The sequence below is a fragment of the Mesocricetus auratus genome, unplaced genomic scaffold, assembly GCF_017639785.1.
Source record: "Mesocricetus auratus isolate SY011 unplaced genomic scaffold, BCM_Maur_2.0 Super-Scaffold_4256, whole genome shotgun sequence".
Classification (NCBI taxonomy): Eukaryota; Metazoa; Chordata; class Mammalia; order Rodentia; family Cricetidae; genus Mesocricetus; species Mesocricetus auratus.
The window spans coordinates 131,416,181-131,435,940 of NW_024429182.1; the positions used below are offsets into that span (position 1 = coordinate 131,416,181).

Sequence of the window (19,760 nt, forward strand, 5' to 3'; positions counted from 1 at the left end):
ACCTGCCAATTGAAATGAAATCTGCTTCCTAACTATAAATACAGTATTTCTTATTCAGCTTACTGTGGAGTTTATTTTCATAGTTGTTCTCACAAGTACTGTTCGTCAGTGTGCCCTTGTTTGTGTGAGCTTGGTTTAACAGCATTCTCTTTCTTCACCTTGCTTTTGGATGAACACCTGGTGACTAGGTTTATAACTGTGTGTCATGCCAGAGCCCCTTCCTGTTCTCTGTGGCTGTGCCCTAGCTTTGTATTAGGTGGTCAGCCACTGTTTGATTCATCCAAGCCCTTCCGATCTCAGGGGATGCTATGTGTGTCTGCATGTGTGCTTGTACAATCTTCTTGACTTTCCTCATCAGAAATTTCAAGAAATAGATGTGATTTCTCCAAAGAAAAATATTCTTTTCAATCTCTCTTGTAAGATAAAGGCCATCTCTTAAAGACTACTGAATAAATTTTTTAATTTACTTTTATTTGACCCAGGCGGATGGTGCTACAAGTGATGACCTTGATTTGCATGATGATCGTCTGTCCTACCTGTCAGCCCCAGGTAGTGAGTACTCAATGTATAGCACGGACAGTAGACACACTTCTGACTATGAAGACACAGATACAGAAGGCGGGGCCTACACTGATCAAGAACTAGATGAAACTCTTAATGATGAGGTGGGGACTCCACCGGAGTCTGCCATTACACGGTCCTCTGAGCCTGTAAGAGAGGACTCCTCTGGAATGCATCATGAAAACCAAACATATCCTCCTTATTCACCACAAGCGCAGCCACAACCTATTCATAGAATAGAATCCCCTGGACTTAAGACAGCCTCTCAACAGGTAAGCAGCAAGCATTTGGTGCGTTTAGTTAGAGGTGCATTGTGAGATTTGAGAATGCGGTGATAAGTTAAAGAATATACCTTTCTTCCTCAGATTACAACTTAATCTTGAATTGCAGGCTGAGAGTACCAAGGGCTTTATTCTGAGTTTTCTGCGTTCATCTTACACAGCATTATGTTGAAATTTTCAACAAAAATATAGCACATGAGGTCATAGTTAACATTGTTAATAAGCACACTTAATAGCTACCAATTATTATAAATTGAGCAGGAAGTTAGTAATAGACAGAAACACTATATTTAAAATATTTTAAACACTTCACAGAAAGCAGAAGCCTCATCTCCAGTCCCTTACCTTTCGCCTGCAACAAACGCAGCATCACCAGCCTCCGCAGCTGGCCCTAATGTAAAGTTAACTAATGTCAGACTGGAGGAGTCCACTCCAGCCCCTCCCACCTCGCACGCACCACAAGCTGATTCTTTAAGAGCACCGAGTACTGAGGCAGCTCACACAATGCTCAGAGATGAAGGACCGTCATTGTCGCCGCATGTAGACCCGACAAAGGTACCTGCCACCGCAGTGCTGCACTGATTCCTTGCTCTCCATCAACCCGGCACATGATTATTACTGCTTCGCCCGCCCTTTTAAGTTTTCCTTCTGCCTTTTTTTTTAAACTGGGCTTATACACTCTAATGCTTTCCAACAAGACAAATCATTTTAGTTTTGTAGTTTGCATGGCTTCCAGTGGTATATTGATTATTTGAGACCAAGCCTTTTAAGATTTATGCTTCAATAGTTATTACTTTTAATTTTGATTTTAATGTCTTCTAGAGTTTAATATATAGTTGAGACTCATCATAGAATATTTTTATGGTTTTATAAGTTATGACATCCATGATTTCTTTGTGATTTTTATCTTCAGTGTCAAAATCAAATAGAATCAGTCATTCAGTGAATCTTCTGCTAAATAATTATCTTTCCTTACTTTTGTTGGTACAAGCTAAAGCATAAACACCTACCCACAGTGTATATTGTGAGCTTTCATTGAGCTAGCTAACTCTCTCCTAATCTGTCCCAATTAGAAATGGTAGGATATACCATTTTGCATTTTGAAATCATAACTTAGTATTTACATTGCCCAATAAAATAGAACAGAATTATAAACAAGCCTTTGTCCTCAAATGTGGGTTTTTTTATGCAGGTGTATAGGAAGGAGCCATATCCTGAAGAAATGATGAGACAAAACCATATTTTAAAACAACATGCTCTTGGTCACCCAGGGCAGAGGCTTGATAAAGAGCCAAATGTGGCCTATGAACCCCAACTTCCATACATAGAAAAGCAAGCCAGCAGAGACCTTGAGCAGCCTGCATACAGGTATGACTCCTCAGGCTACACAGACCAGTTTTCTCGAAACTATGACCATCGCCTAAGATATGAAGATCGAATCCCTACCTATGAAGACCAGTGGTCATATTATGATGACAAACAACCCTACCAACCTCGGCCTTTTGATAATCAGCATCCTCGAGACCTGGACTCCAGACAGCATCCTGACGAACCTTCAGAACGAGGTTATTTCCCACGTTTTGAAGAGCCAGCTTCTCTGTCATATGACAATAGACCACGCTACGAACAGCTGCCTCGAACCTCTACTCTCCGACACGAAGAACCCCCATCCTCTGGATATGAGGTGCACAACAGATACAGGCCAGAAGCACAGCCCTATTCTTCATCAGGTCCTAAGTCATCTGAGCCTAAGCAGAACTTTGACCAGTACCCACGAAGTTATGAGCAAGTACCGTCACAAGGGTTTACCTCCAAAACAGGCCACTATGAGCCTCTCCATGGTGCTGCGGTTGCTCCTCCTCTGCTACCTTCCTCTCAACATAAGCCAGAAGCTCTGCCCCCAGCTACCAAACCACAGCCTCCACACCCAACACTAGTGGAAGAAGAGGAGGATCCAGCCATGAAACCACAGTCTGTGCTCACCAGAGTCAAGATGTTTGAAAACAAAAGATCTGCATCTTTGGAGAACAAGAAAGATGTGAATGACACTGCCAGCTTCAAGGTAAAAAGTCAGTGTGTCTGTCTTTTAGCCCGAGTCTGTGGATACAGTAGTGGAGTTCAGATGTTTCTTAACAACTGGCTGCTGCCTTTTAATGATACCTCCTTGCTCACTACCTCTTCCTTGTTCTCTGCAGCTTCCAGAAGTAGCATCTAAACCTCCAAGTGCTTCCCTTGCTGGCCCTAAACCTGCTCCTCAGAGTCAGTTCAGTGAGCATGACAAAACGCTCTACAGGTGGGTGTGCTCACTCATGAGTCTGAACCTCGAGGAGAAGACCGTACTCCCCAAGATAAGCAGCCAGCTTTCCTGATGAACCCTGACCCCAGGGAGGGACTCAGATTTCATGTGCCCCTGTGACAAATCTTTAGTAAACAAATCTGTGGAAAAGTTAGGGTTTTGCTTGTTTTTAAGCAAATGGTTGAAACAAGAATTTTAAAGCTATATCGTTTTCTCAGTTTTAAGTATGTTCACAGTGTGAAGTGTTAGTTTGTAGGAGTGAAAATAAACTCAAAATTGGTTTAAATCACTGAAATTATTCATTTAGGAAGCATACATAAAGTCCTTGCCACTGTGTTAATTGTACCACAACAGCTAACACTGCTGCTTTCTGTATTGCAGAGATGTTAAGGTTGGACTTCAGGTTAAATAGGATATAGGGTATGATGGAGTAGTTAGAGAAACCTGGCCCTGTGCTCTCAACTATGCCCCAAAGTGACAGACTGGGCTAACTCATTTGTTGCGTTTACTGAATAGTAGGAAGGAACGAACATACCCACCTGTTAAATGACTTGTTTCCTTTTCTACCTTCTAGGATTTTGGACAGATTGGGCTGTTTGTTTATAATGAAAGTAATTTATTGGTCTTAGATTTATATCCCCAATTCTTAAAAGTCTCTCACTTTTGCTGACACTGACACATTGATACGGTTCTCCAGTATCTTTTCTTTTTAAATGCTTCTCACCTACTATGAAGCCCCTTAACAAATTAATCATTGAGTTTACTAAGTTGTACTAAGGCACTCAGAGGCAAAAGGAGCCTGTATTTGCATATACAGCATGAATGCTATTTTAGAATATATGTGCTGATTGATGACTCTGCCGTTAAAACCCAGATAGTTACAACTGTCAGGAAAAAGATGAAAGTGTGAAAACAAAACAAGGTAGACACTACTGAAGAATAGCCCCCAAGGTTGACCCTGGCTTGTGCACACAGAAAGGGAAAATGTCCATATGAGATTTTTATGTTCCATTGTCTTTGTGGAGTTAACATCTAACAATTCGGTTTACTTGTTACTCCTTATTAGGCTCCCAGAGCCTCAGAAGCCTCAAGTCAAGCCACCTGAAGATATTGTTCGATCAAATCACTATGACCCCGAAGAGGATGAAGAGTACTACCGGAAACAGCTCTCTTATTTTGACCGGAGAAGTTTTGAGACCAAGCCTCCTGCACATATTCCTGCCAGCCATCACCCAGAGCCTGCCAAACCAGTCCATTCTCAGAGTCAGCCAAATTTCTCTAGTTACTCTTCAAAGTAAGTTGTTTCACCTAAGACATACCTTTAAAGTTAGGATGAAAGAAAAAGTTTCAGTTGTATAATGTAGAGCTAGCCAGAGTTCAGTGTGCTAAGGAGGTTGGTACAGTGCCCTGCTCCACACTGTGCCACTTCCTAGGGGCTGTACATCAGACACACAGTGTTTTGACACCCATAAGTTGCTAAAGTGAAGAGTGACTTGAACACCTGAAGTTAAGCTGAACCTTCAGTCTTCAGACATGGGGTATATGATTAATGGTGATCTTTTCCTTATTTCTGTTTTTGTCTTTAAGACATAAAAGTAAGTAGGTAAGGGGGTCACAGAGAGGTAATCCTCAGGTGGTTTTGGTTTTGTTTTCACGAAGGTGAGGAAGAACTTGTCTTTTTCTTATTTTGGAGCATGGGATGATCAACTTTACAGATGATCAGGTGAGGTGAATGACAAGTTTCCTGGTTCTTAGTCTTTTTTCTCTGTCCGCTTCTCTCTTCTCTTTCCTAACTCCTGTCTGTGTTGGTGTATTTTCTGCTTGTGCCCTGGAGGATTTGGGCTTCCTGCTGTGGGTTCATCTCTGGATGAACCCTGACAGACTTTGTTCCTGAGAGTTGAGTACAATCCCACACAGGCACCAGTGGGCTCATACCTCCACCAAACCAGATCCATAGAAACATGGGTTTGTCACAAAGGAATTTGTTTATAAAATTATGGGAGCTGCCCAAACAAATCCTAAGTCAAAAGGCAGATAATCTAGAAGGCAGGGTCCAAGAGATGCTTCCCTAAATTTAGGGAAGGTCTACATTCTTTACCTGATAAACTTCACCTCAAGAAGTGAGGTATTCCAGTCCAGCCCATTTCTGGTGCACCTAGCTTAGTCTTTTTTTTTTTTTTTTTTTTTATATTATGTACTTTGGTGTGAGGGTGTCGGATTCCCTGAACTGAGTTACAGACAGGTATAAGCTGCCATATGGGTGCTGGGAATTGAACCTGGGTCCTCTGGAAGGGCAGCCAGTGCTCTTAACCACTGAGCTATCTCTCCAGCCCCTAGCTTAGTCTTTTTTGAAATAAATGGACCTATGGCTCAGACACAAACCATCACAGGGGAGTTTTGTGCCCAAGATTATAGGTGTGTACATTTTCACTGAACTCAACACTTAAGAATTACCTGAAACTGTTATATAGTGCTAAGTGAAATTGTTTTAGAATATATTTTGAAACTTGTAACATTGAAGACCCAATTTAGTTACTCTTTTCTGAGACATCATTAGTAAAGATTTAGAACATTTCAATCTCTTTAAATCTTTGTTTCTATTAAAGAAACCAGCCTGTGAAAAATACAGATGTACACTTCATACAGCAGTGGAGATTGCATATAAATAATATAGTTTTATAGCGCAGCATTAGACAGGTGCCTCATAGGAGCTAGATAGAGTATCAAGTCTAGTAAGCTCAGATTTTGACAAGGCAAAGGGGATATTCTGAGGTAGTCTTTTATTTTAAATTATTTTTTAAATGTGTATGAGTGTTTTTGCTCATATGTATGTATGCTGCCCACAGAACCCAGAAGGGAGCATCAGAAACCTTGGAATTGCAGTTATATACTTATGAACCACTCTATAACTGCTGGGAACTGAATCTAGGATCTGCTGTAAGAGCAACAAGTGCTCATAACTGCTGAACCATTTCTCTAGCCCCAATTAGTCATTTGTTTTAAATGTGTCTTGAGACAGAAGAAAACTGCGTTTATGGTTTGGGAAAGGTGGGCACATCACAGTATACACATAAAGGTTGTAGAATAACTTTTGGGAGTTGGTTCTTTTCTTCTACCGTGTGGAGTCTAGGTGGTGGGTCGTCTGTAGTTTGGCAGCAAGTAGGTTACTTGCTGAGCCTTCTTGGTCCAAAAGTGAGCATCTTTAAATATTGTGCTAAATTCCTAATTCCTGTTAAAACAGGGCAAAGGTGTATAAAGAGATTCTTTACCCTTTTATATTTCTATAATAGGAATACGATATAGCCTTAAAAATACATGAAGGTCTAAATTTGCCAGTGAACCAGATGAAAAGTTTTGTTTTATTTTTTTTTGTTTTTGTTGTTGTTGTTTTGGCTTTTTGTTATTGCTGTTGTTGCTGCCTTTTGAGACAGTGTTGTACTATGCATCTCTGAGGTCCTGGAATTTAACTGTGTAGTACAGACTGGCTTCAAACTCACATGACTGCCTCTGTCTCCCAAGTGCTGGGATCAAAGGCACCACCAGGTCTAACTTAAAAAGTAGTTTTGATTTTATGTCAGTTTGATTTTTTTTTTCCCTTTTAGGGGTTTGTCTGGGTTCAATTTGATTTTTTTTTATTTTAAAATTTTGGTTATTTGTATTATATAGCTTTCAGACAGGATCTAAAACACTGACTAGTATACAGTATTTATTGAATTAATGAAACCCAATAAAGTGTTCACAGGTAAATTTTGTCATCAAATGAAATAGTGATTGTTTTGCCATTTTATTTTCTAAGAATTAAGTGTAGGAGATAGATTGATGGCAGGTTGTACCTTTTAGTTGTTGTTCATGTGCCATTATTAGGGGAGAAAAGCTATGAGTGTCATGTGACAGTATAACAAATAAGCATCTACTCAACACGGGATTTAGCTTACTGCTGGAGATAGATGAGGACTTGCTAGAAAGGAAAAGAGCTTGGTTGATCATAGCCATGTTTGAAAGGTCTATGTGTTTGCATTTGTCAGCTTTCCTTTCTTAAGGGTACCTGTCATATTGTGTCCCTTCTCTTGTCTTTTCTTACATCATTTCTTTTGCACAGCCTTTGTTTTAATTGTGATTCATTTATTCAGAATCTGTTCATTATGACCTGATTATTGCTCATTGTCTTGCTTCATTACTTTCTTTCTCTGTCTCTGTTTCTCTCTGTCTCTATGTCTTTGGTTTTTTGAGACAGGGTTTCTCTGTGTAATGCTGTCTATTCTTGAACTGTGTAGACCAGACTGGTCTCAAACTCAGAGATCCACCTGCCTCTGGTGTGATTAAAGGTGTATACAACAACTAACCCAAAACTTTTCCTTTCATTTTTACGTGGTGTTGGGTGTTGAGTCCAGGACCTGGGTTGTGATAGGCAAATACCCTACAAAGCTACACCCTGTCCTGAGTGGAACACAGATGCACACTGTCCTCACTGGTGGTAGCAGCTAAAATATGTGGGGTGGTTTGGGCAGGCAGGGTGTAACTAAGTTAACTATATTGCTGATTCCTTTGGCTAAATGAGAGTTAGTGGTCTCTTCTTTTATGAAGCAAATTATGTTAAGATTGTGGGTGTTGGTTAATATTTTTAAATGACATTTGAGTTATGTTTGCTGTAAATCTTAGTTAGATTGACCATTTTCTTTCGTTTTTCTATTGCGCTTGCTTTGCCATCACCTAGATTTCTTGGCTCTTACACTAGCTATGACCAGTTGAAAAGGAACATCAAGTGGTAAGACTGGCATTGATGTGAGGCTGTTCCATGAGATGTCCCTCACTGTGTCATTGGCATTATGTGCACTTTCAGATCTCAGTGTTTTCTTGTAACATTTAAGTCTAATGTGTAAGCAAGGTACTAGCTAATTTTGAAGCTAATCATAAAACTAGTTTTCTTCAACAAAAATATTATATGAAAGCAAATATACTTTCAATGCATTTTATTGTCTGTGCACATAACGCCAGTGCAGCTTGGCACTCTGCAGTAAGGCTCACATGGCAGTGTTGAATTATGGGTCTATTTAGATTCCTCTCATTTAAATTTTGTGTTACTAACAATTGGCAATTAAAAAAAATAAGGATACGTGGCACACTTTTTGCCTTACAAGTCTTGTAAAGTAAAGCAGTGTCTACTACTCTAGCAACCATTAAACAGAGCAAAGAGCAGGAAACCAGGGCAGATTTTAAAGATACCCTGCTCTTTCCAGTGTAACTGGAGCACAATCCTGCCCATCCATTGACTGACTGTGTCTAATTTTGCTAAATTGAAGAGTTGTGTCAGAGGCCCTATTGCTCAAAAAGGCCAGGCCATTGCTTTGTCTGGCTTTGCACTGGAAAAGCTTGCCAAACTTGGGTCTGTGGCATCATATGGTATAGTGCTTTGAATATGCCTGCCACCAAGATTTTGTACCGTACAAAATTAGTTTAAGGAAGGTTGTGCCACAATAACATTTCTCAAAATATTTGCAAAACTCCCTTAAATCTACTATTTTTATAAACATCACAAACATTAAAAAGTATACCCAAAATTTCATCCGCCTTTTAATTGATATCTTCTGGATGTTTTACTAATATTCTTCAAGTATCTGTGCTGTCTTGACATTTCTTGTGCTGATGAATTTGTTTGTATATTTTGGTAGAGTAGCTGCCTATACTTATGAGAATAAATTGTGACTTTCTACTTTTTTTTTCTAGATTTTAGAAATGACAACTTGTTTTGTAACTAAGTTTATTTTCCAGTAACAGAATTTCTTCTTCTTTTCTTTTAAACAGGGGAAAACCTGACACTGATACTGTGGATAGATCGTTCAGTGAGAAACGCTATGATCCAACCCAAGCCACGCCGCCTCCTCCCCCATTGCCTTCCCAGTACAGCCAGCCAGCTCCACCAGTGTGCGGCTCTTCTCTCCACGTGCATTCCAAGGGTGCTCAGGGAGAAGGTAGGAACTTAAGAAGTTGACATATTACTGTCATAGAGTAATGTTTATGAAAGTAAATTCTTATAGTTTTGAAGCTTAGATAACTTTTATATTTAAAAAAAAAAAGCCCCAAAAATGTTTGGGCTGGTAACAGTGAAAAGTAAAGATTTTTTTGAAAATGTATCTTATCTGGGCATGATAGTTCATGTTTTTTAATCAATCCTAGCACTCTGGAAACAGGAAGAGGCAGGTGGATCTGAGTTTAAGGCCACTCTGGTCTGTACAATAAGTTCTGGGCCACCCAGGACTACATAATAAGTCTCACAGAAAAGAAAAGTAAATGTTGTATGTTGTCTAAAATGACTATTATATTGGATGAGCTTTGTAGCTAAATGGATTTTTGTCTTTTTTTTTTTTCAACATAGCTTAATTTTATGCCAATTTCCAAATCTTCTTGAAACCAGTGCCTGTTAACTGGTATGCTTCAGTTTAAACACTTGAGCTGTGGGGATGGCTCAGCAGGTAGAGGTGCTTCAAGGGGTCTGACAATGTGAATTCCAACCTTGGAACCCACATGGTAGAAGGAAAGACCTGATTGCAGCCAGTTCTCTACTGACATGATACAGTCTCAGCGACCTATGCATGCCTGTGCACACACACAAATAAGATGGAATCTCAAATATTTGTATACTGCCTTGTAAAACTTATGTTCCATCCTAGAATATGGACATAAAAAAGCCATATAGTTTGACACAGAAAATATCTTACATTTTCATCTTTCAGTAAAATCTCAACAGAACTAGCTTATTCATTTGAATAGCTAGGTAATAGTCTACCCTGACATAATGCAGGTGATCCATTCTCTTCTTGACATTTGTTAGTACCTTTCTGTTAGAGGGGAGTCAGATTGGAGGGTGTCAGCGTTGAAGCACACTTGTTATTGTACATGTAGGTGACACTTGGAGGTTTGCGTCTGCATGAGGTACATGCTCCTAGCTCTCACGTTTGGTAGGCAAAGGCCAGCCTACACAGCAAATTCTGTGCACAGCTGAGAGATCGTTCTCAAGGAAAAAAGAAACAAATGTAAAGGCAGACATCCTTTGCTGGTTCTCCTTAAGGAAGAAAGATTTGTTTTTTCCCTTATATGATGCTAGCTGTAGAGTTTTGTTGGTATTGATTTGTTTTACTAGGTGCCTTTTATCATAGTCTATATTCTTAGTTTGATAAAAAGCGTTTTCTTGAATATTTTACTATTGTGAGCTGGAGAGATGGTTCAGTGTTCAATAGCTTTCATTGCTTTTACAGTTTGGCTCCCAGCACCACACAGTTAACTAACTGTAACTTCATCTTCTGGCCTTCACAGGCACCAGTTACATACCTGGTAAACATACAAACATGCACTCAAATTCGCACATACATATAAAATAAAAATAAGCCTCTGGGAAGTGGTGGTGTACGCCTTTAATCCCAGCACTTGTGAGACAGAGGCAGACAGATCTCTGTGAGTTTGAGGCCAGTCTGGTCTACAGAGCAAGTTTCAGGACAGCCAGGGCTACTCAGAGAAACACTGTCTCAGGGAAGTGGGGGGCGAAGGCTTTAAAAATAAATTTTTTTCTCAAATTAACACTATCAGTTGATTTTCCTATGTTATTATCTCAACATTAACCATATTCATAAAATATTTGGATTAATACCTTTATTGAAATTGCTTTGTCTGGTTTTGTTTATCAGTGTTGTACTAGTTTCATAAAAGAGACAGTAGGACACATTCCCGGCTTTTCTTTAAAACAAAACAGAAGACCTGGTGTTTTTTGCAGCAGCATTCCTTTTCCTGTGACTCTGTAGACCCTGTGTGGTTCTTTCTGTCTCAGGGTGCTCCAGCAGAGTGTAGCTGTGCCTGCCATTCCTCATTGAACTGCTCACTTTGCCATTTTCCCTGTTGTGGTGTGGTCTTTAATGACTAGTTCATTTTTGTTTTATTTCCCATTTTCCTGATGGATAGGTTAGGGTGTCACTACACAGTGCCTAGAGTTTTCCTTTTGTTCTTACAGAGACCAATGTTCTCCACAGAGTATGGCAACTGATGACCACGTACACACTTTCTAGGTGTCGTCTCCCAGTGTGTGGCTGCTGGACCTTTCTTTTGTTTTTGTTTTACTCTTTAAGAATGAGTTTTGAATATTGATGTGTCTGACATCAATTTTGTCATTCTGTTTCTAACTTTTGGTGGATAGTGGAACAGAATTACTTAAGGCATCTTTCTCAGGGGTCGGTGCTTTCATGGCCTCACACTGAATCCCAGGAAACAGGATACACTGCAGCTTGTGTCCTTCAGGATCAGACAGGACCCAGAGTTCACTTCAGTACCAGGAAAGGGAGGGTTTAAATGGGTTTCAGGACGTTTATAAAGTGTGTGTATGCTTGCTTTTTAGGCAATTCAGTGTCACTGGATTTTCAGAACTCCTATATGTCCAAACCAGACCCACCTCCGGCTCAGAGTAAGCCAGCAGTGTTCAGGCCACCAGCCCGGGAAGATACTGCTCAGACTTTCTATCCCCAGAAAGGCTTCCCAGAGAAGGCTCCAGTTAATGGAACTGAACAGCCTCCCAAGACCGTCACTCCAGCCTACAACCGATTCACACCAAAGCCCTACACAAGTGCTGCCCGACCATTTGAACGCAAATTTGACAGTCCCAAGTTCAACCATAATCTTTTGCCAAGTGAAACTGTACATAAGCCCGAATTGTCTTCAAAAACTCCCACTTCTCCAAAGACTCTTATGAAAGCCCATAGTTCAGCACAGCCTCCCGAGTTTGACAGTGGAGTTGAAACTTTCTCTATCCATGCAGATAAGCCTAAATATCAAATAAATAATATCAGCACCATGCCTAAGGCAGTTCCCGTGAGGTAAGCTATTATTTGTCTTTGTTTAAAGTGTTGCCTGGTTTTTGTTTGTTTGTTTTTAATGGGAAGGGAGAGTGGGCAGAGATTAAGACCTTGCTAGGAAGCCATAGCTAGGATGGTCTTGAATTCCACAGTAATCCTCCTGCTTCATCCTCCCAAGTGCAGGGATTTTAGGTATGTAGCTATAATTAGAAGTAGTTTATATGATGAGACTTGAAATGATAATTTGAATTATACCTATAAACTAAACTGTTACTGTAGTGATTGCATTTTGTAGAAAGTTCTCCAGAAGGTATAGGATGTTAATCAAATTGTAAAGCTAATGCACATATACCATCAGTAGGTATTGTCATTATCTCTATATCACCAATAACTAAGATTGAGGGACAGATGGCAGTTTGCTTAACCAGCATCAATCTCATGGCTGGGGGTGGCGAGCCATTTAGCCCCTGGTCATCTAATCCAGAGCCCATATGTATCTCTAGCTAACTATTTAGCTACCTACCTTATCTTCTGTCAGTGGGAGGTACATTTGAAGAATAATTAATAAGTATGTCTACTCCTCATTTACTATTTATTCAGCTAGTGTGCAGAAAAGAATAGAAATGTAGTGAACTTAAAATGGCTACTGAAAGCTGTAGTAAGATGGTTGAGTCTACCTCATGCCTCCCCCGGGCAGACTTGTCTGCTTTTTAGATAATAATGGATCAGAACCTTCTGACCACATACCGACTCAGCTCAACCTCCTTAGATGTTTTCATGCCATCTGTGAAAGAGAAGAACTCAAAGGGAGAACCAAGGACCAGGAGGGCCACCTGAATGAAGCCTGTTTCTCAAGATGATTAACGTTGGTCTACCTTCCTGTAGTTGATCCAGCAGGGCTCTTGCTGTGTAGGGGCTACATGGTGTTACCGTATCAGTTATTGGGGGCTCTTCTCTTTCTGTTTGCTTTAGGAGTCTATCTCTAACCCTGCAGTCATACTAGAGAGAAACTGCGGCTCCCCTCCATATATCCTTCATGTTGTCAGTCCATTGTTTTTGTCAAATTAAAGTTCTGGCTTAACGTTAGTTCAGAGTCTCAATAGCCTAGCTTCCAATTTTGAAACATTCATTGGTACTATGTCCTCTGCCTATGGTAACATTTTCTATTAAGTCACCTTGTCTGTCCTTGGATCTTTGATGTACACCGTACCAGAGCTTCTTACCTTTTGCAGCCTTGGAGACTTTACCGTTGGCAGCCTGGTGTGTGGAACTCAGTGTGTAATAAGATGTATGAGTGTGCACACTGAAATTCTAAACTACCAAAATCTCTATTTCAAAGTGCTCTTCTCTGTTTGGGCGGTGCTGGGGGAGTGCTGTGTTAGTGAACTCCATTCCCTGCCCATTTCATTGTTTTCTGTTACCAACTGAAGTGTGATTCAGCATGATTTAGAATACCCATTTCATGGTTGTTCACTGTGATGCTTAAGATGGATGGTAGCTGTGAGAGCGAAGTATTGTATTTAGTATATTGAAATTACCCTGGTAGTTATAATAACCTGGCGCTTAACTTTCAACAAGGCAGTTGGAATTTTTCCAGAAAGGGGTATATTATCCCTCCAAGTAAGACATTTCACTAAATACTTGTTTAAATAAGGAACTTCTAGATTACATAACAGCAATAAAAGGAAAGCCTGTGTGTATTATTAGGATTTTCATTGTTTTTTTCCCTGACCCCTCAGTCCTTCAGCTGTGGAAGAAGATGAAGATGAGGATGGTCATACTGTGGTGGCTACAGCCCGTGGCATATTTAACAGTAATGGTGGTGTGTTGAGTTCCATAGAAACTGGTGTTAGTATAATTATCCCACAAGGAGCCATTCCTGAAGGAATCGAGCAAGAAATCTATTTCAAAGTCTGCAGAGACAATAGTATCCTCCCGCCTTTAGATAAAGAGAAAGGTAAGTGTGCTTATTGTCTGCTTCATTGTAATAACTCGAATGTTGTCCTGAGTATACTTCACTGCTTATAGCGACAGCCACAGGAATAAGCTGGAAGCCCCTAAATGTTTTAGACCATGCACAGTATTTTCAGTGGACAACAGAGGGCCTTGCAAATGAACTTTCTGATGTCACTGGCATATGGTGGGTGGGGCCCAAAGGAGGCATTGAGGCCTTCTACACAGTATTTTTACTTTTAGTGTGAAATAAAAAATGGTGTCACATGACTGCAAGGCTGTTGGCCCATCCTACTCAAATTTTTCAGCCCTTCTATCTCAAGATAATTAAGTATCATCCATTCTAGAAGGCTTTGCCCAGCCTGTTTACTGTTACCTCAGGCGGCAATAATCAGACACTCAGCATAGTGAATGAAATATCCTTAGAAAATGGTATAGCATGTTTCTGAAAAGTCTAAGGGAACCAAGAGTGCTGTGATTTCCACAGTCTTCCTAGATCCATTGGTATACTGTAATGATGAACTGTACTGTGATTTCTTTTAGCAGTTTATATTTCACTGAAAGTAGTGTTGTAACCCATGTTCTTAGAATATTCTGTCCTAAAAACAATGACTGACACTGTTGACCCTGCCAGAATCCCTGAATGCATGTGTAGCAAACACTTCAAACTGAAAGGCATAGGCTAGTAAGATGGAGCAGTGGGCAAAGGTGCTTGCTACCAAGCCTGGAGACCTGAATCAAGGAACCATGGAGTCAAAGGAGAGATTGATTCCTGCAAGTTACATTCTAACCTCCCCCAGCACAGCATGCCATGGATGTGTATACATGTTACACACACACACCATACATTCCCACACACCACACCCCAAATAAGATTATTTTTTAAATAATGTAAATTTGCAAAAAGTACATTTGAATGCTCTTTGCTCTAAACCTATATGGGGGAATGCAGTAGCTACTGGTTACATGGGATTACTTAGTACTAGGAATGTAAAATAAGGACCTCAGAGACTGAGTATATTGGTTATGTGTTGAAATATTGTTTCAGCCACATTAAGTTAGATAAAATATTAAAATGAAGGTCACAAATCTTTTTATTCTAATATATTTATTAAAATCTTATAAATTATAATTGTAGCTTCTACTGTATTTTTCCTTAGCACTGCTGTAGAGAGCTACCTTCATTTGGCTTTAGCAAGCATGCACAGGGAGTGAGGACTGTGTCTAGAGGGAAGACCTCATCTCTCTTACCCTTCTCCTTGACAGGTGAAACTCTGCTGAGCCCCCTAGTGATGTGTGGGCCCCATGGCCTCAAGTTCCTGAAGCCCGTGGAGCTGCGCTTACCACACTGTGCGTCTATGACTCCTGACGGTTGGTCTTTTGCTCTAAAATCATCCGACTCCTCGTCGGGTATGCTGTCTTCACTCTGTCCTCTGGGTCTTTGGGTACTGTCATTGATTATGCCTGTGCTCTTGGTGCTCACCATGCTGTGTGTGGACAAGTCTTCACTCTGTCCCTGTGGCCTTGCAAGTATCACTGGTTTTTTAAATGCATTTGTGGTAGATGTGTTGTAAATACATATGGAACCATGGAGACTTTTCTCCCTTTTAGTAATTGGTGATTTGGCTAAAGATTGGCTGTTTGGGGCTTCAAAAAATTTTATCATCAGATTTTTTTTCAGGATGCAAAATATTTATTATATCATTAGAGAAAGTTTCCACAGTGATGATGCCTGGCCATGGGCTTTTTTTTTTTTCCAGCGTGAACCTCTAAGTAACTCCTATTATGCACTGTTTTAAGTGACTTTTGCTCATTGACTCATGATTTCAAGACTTCTATTACATTTTCATATTTCTCACTTGAATAACTTAAAAAATCAGCCTTTATTATCAGTGTTGTTCACCCTAACAGGAGGTATAGAAATAGCAAAAAGAAATTTGTATAAATCAGTGAGCATTAGTAAGTTCCAGTTTGGTCCAGTATGAAATAAAGTTACGATAGGTGCAAAGGTTGCAATAAGATCAATTTTAAATGCTCCTTGGGAGAAAAGCCTTGAAGGCTAGGCTTTAAGTAGTAAACTAGAAGTTAACCAGTATTTAAAGTGGACAGTCACATGCGGGGAGAAGGTTGCAGGTTTGAGTTCAGTTTCATCTAAACTGCCTGCTATACTTGCTATGCTGTAAGTGACCTTACATGAGATACAAATGAGCTACATGTTTGTCATTTCCAGTGTTTATGTAGTACTGTTTGATTGTACTGAGACCATACACTTTCTCTGTGAGCATTAGAGTGTGTTCACACAGAAAATAAGTATATCTAGTGTGTAATGCAGTGCAGCAGTAAGACTGCATTGCTACTGCTAACCTGTTCAGTAGGGATAGAGTTGGTAAGTACTGACTTGATTGCAGTAAAGACTAGTATGTTGAAAAACTTAAAACTTAATGATAATGATGCCTTTAATTTCCAAAATAGTCACAATTTTCTCACTGTCTTAATAATTTGTCCACTTGTATCAGCAACTTTATTAAACCATTTATTTCATTATTTAATGTGATTTATAGCTTACTCTACATGGTACACAACTGGTATAGTTGGTAGTCAATCATTTGTTGTAGGGGCTGTCTGGTGCATTGCAAGAGGGCTAGTGGTTTCTCTGGCCTCGAGTCTGTGGGTGCCATTTGTGACAGAAGCATCTCCACACATATGTCCCACATGCACAAAAACATTCCTGGCCAAGGACTATTATAAGGGAAGGAAAGGTCAGCTGCTTTGATTCTCTACTCCATTGGCTACTACAGAGATACAACCATTCACAGTTCATGCCCACTGCATGGTACAAGTCTGCAGATACCAAGAGCATCTTCAAAACTCAGACACCCAAGACCTACCTCAGACCTACTCAGCCTGTGCGGATTTGAATTCCTACAAAGAATTGTACTGCACACCCAGAGTGTGGGAAGCTCTGGGGCAGTCTTGCTGGTTTGACTTGATAAGAAGGAAGAATCTGGAGAAACTAGACTATAGAACTTGGCAGAAGGAATGTCCTTTGAATGCAGTGTCTGAGTGTGAGCAGGGTTCTCTTACACACGGGTTACTGTATAGTGTTACACAAAAAGAGTGGCATTAATAGTTATGTTCACTGAGGAGTAGCTCCACCTGTCTCCTTCGTCTTTATGACGTATTCCTGTTTTAAAAAGTCCAATGAATTTAATAATGTAAGAGACATCTAAAACAGTTTTAAATGCTTGCAGCCAGCAGACCTACTTGCAATAAAGCACCGAGTTTGGATGTACATAAAATATTTGAAGAAAAAGAAGGAAATTCTGCTAGTGTGTTTATATTTGTCCCATAATAGCAAAGCATTGTGGGTAGTAACTGTTAAGTCATCAAAATCTTTTTCTCTCATAGGTGACCCTAAAACCTGGCAAAACAAGTGTCTTCCTGGAGATCCAAATTACCTTGTTGGAGCCAACTGTGTTTCTGTCCTGATTGACCACTTTTAGTTCTTAGCGTGTAGGAACCGGACTAAGCAATGTGAACATGGACTGAACTTACTAAATCTAAATGGAACCACTCTGCTGAGTATTATATTTTCTTAGAATTTATACTGCAATTATTAGTATTAAGCATTTGTTGGAACTGATGAAGATTAGTGAGCATGCCCCTGAACCACCGTCAGAAAACATGCTACAAGCTACATGTCATTGAGTGAAGAACTGTCCGGCATTGACTAGAGAGGCTCAAAGATATTTTGCTTTGTAATGATTTTTGTACTTTTTTATGCTCACTGCTTAACTTCACATACTGATTTCCGTTAAAAATACCAGCCAGTAAATGGGGGTGCATTTGAGTTCTGTTCTTTCCAAAGTACACTCAAACTTTATTATGGCCTTGGCCTAGCTTACACATTTTATTTTATTTTATTATGCATGAGGTAATGTGCACATATTTTTTTTTCACAAATGCACCTGGAATATATAAACAGTGTAGTGGATTTAACAGAAATGTACAGCAGGGGGATTTATAACTTGGGGGGAGGGTCAAATGAAGACAATGACTTATTGTATATGAAAACACATTTCTCTTAGGAAGGACACCAAAGCATGTGAGCCTGGTTCCATGGCCTCTGAATCTATAAATTAACATATCACCACAGACATCTAACCAGCAGGAATGCCTTACCCTCATGTTTTTAATTCTTAGATCATTTCGCTGTGTACTACTAAGTTTTTATGAGTTTTGTGCATATCTAGATACTGTATCATGAAAAAGATTGAGTAAATTGTGGATGTGATGGTTTCAGAAGTGTGTAATCACCTGGAAGAAAATGATGGTGTGACTTAAAATACTTTTTTTTTTTTTTGATAAGGAGGCGTGATGGTCTTCTGTTCTTTAGGCTATGCATCTGAAATGTTGGATGTTTTCAGGACGCATGTACATAGTGCGTGCATACCACTTTTGTTCTCGGTTTGTAAATTAACTTTTATAAACTCTACCTTTTTATACATAAACAGAACCAAGTTTCTAAGGCTACCTTTGTATTCTCTCCTGTACCTCTTGAGCCTTGAACTTTGACCTCTGCAGCAATAAAGCAGCATTTCTACACATACAAGGTCATTTTTTAAAGAAAAAGAATGCACAGAGTTGTTACATTTTTAAGTGCTGCATTTAAAAGATACAGTTAACTCTAGTTTGATTAAATTCTTGCAAAGTATCCCTTCTGTAAAATTTGTGATACAATGCTGTGCCCTAAAGTGTATTTTTTTACTAATAGACAGTTTATTATGGCACATCAGCACGATTTCTGTTTAGATAATGCACCACTACATTCTGTTAATAATCATTAGGTGTGAAAGAATTCCTTTTGTGGTTATTAAAAAAATCTCAAATTTCTAAATCTGCAAGAATAAAACTTTTTAAAATACAGTACTAGTTTGGTTTATTTGCCCTATTTCCTGTTCCAAGCAACTTTTTAATACTGCAGAAATCATTTTAATGTGCTGTCGTTCACAGACCCTTATTACTAGCTCAAATTTGATCACAGTTAAAGTTTTTTAGTAGCATTTTTATGTTTATGCCTCAGGATGCTTTCCTTTGAAACTACTTGGTGTCAAGGAAACTAATACCCAAAGGGATAGAGAGTTAATGTAGAATTCACAAAGAAGATACGCAGTAATCTTGGAGAACTTCCACTTCAAAACTAAGATGAATACAACTTTCAGCTGCAAGCATCATTCAGGGTATATCTAGAGCTGGTTTCCTCCAGGTTACCCATGGTCAGGAGAAGTAGATAGAACCAAGGTACTTGGAAGTGAAATCTAAGCCCTTTACATGCTGACACTCCATTTGCTGTATAGGCTTCTCTGAATTAGTTGTGCTTCTCGTTGCCAAGGAAACCACAAGTCTATGAGGACTAAAACTTAATGTTTGTTAATCCAGGTGTTGTGCCTGCTTTAGTAGTACCAGGCTGATAAGATGTATATGCACATCGGGACATACTAAGACGTGCAATTAGCAGGAGATAGGAGAGCCATTGCTAAGAACTGCCTTCTGCCCTGACCCATCCATGGAGAATACAGACATGGGTGCAGACGTTACAGTTGCTGTGTTTTAGGCTAGGCTTAGTTGTCAGATTGGCAGTTGGTAGAAGGTGTACTTAGTTTGCAAGAAGCCAAGGGCCCAATTCCCAGTATCACAAAACCTGGGTCTGGTCTGGGTGTGTGTTGGATACTGGTTCTGAGTTGACAATGATTCTGAAAGACCCCAAGAAATATTATGGCCCTCCAGTTAAATTAGGGGCTTATGGAGGTCAGGTGATTATGGAGTTGTGGCTGA

The 19,760-nt window shown here is 39.7% G+C and overlaps 1 protein-coding gene across 11 annotated transcripts in view; it reads left to right on the forward strand.

Moving 5' to 3' along the window:
- The window catches only part of Tjp1 (tight junction protein 1), a 241,058-nt gene extending 222,207 nt beyond the window's left edge, over positions 1-18,851 (forward strand). For 2 of the 11 annotated variants that reach the window (XM_013123893.3, XM_013123899.3), the window contains 11 exons: positions 483-833; positions 1,158-1,397; positions 2,035-2,904; positions 3,038-3,135; positions 4,205-4,432; positions 7,853-7,903; positions 8,941-9,107; positions 11,519-11,993; positions 13,712-13,929; positions 15,192-15,335; positions 17,334-18,851. In XM_013123893.3, coding sequence (XP_012979347.3) covers positions 483-833; positions 1,158-1,397; positions 2,035-2,904; positions 3,038-3,135; positions 4,205-4,432; positions 7,853-7,903; positions 8,941-9,107; positions 11,519-11,993; positions 13,712-13,929; positions 15,192-15,335; positions 17,334-17,428 — 2,937 coding nt within the window. In that variant the 3' untranslated portion in view covers positions 17,429-18,851. The other 9 variants (XM_013123894.3, XM_013123896.3, XM_013123895.3 and 6 more) reach the window with 9 other exon arrangements.
- The last annotated feature ends 909 nt before the right edge of the window (positions 18,852-19,760 follow it).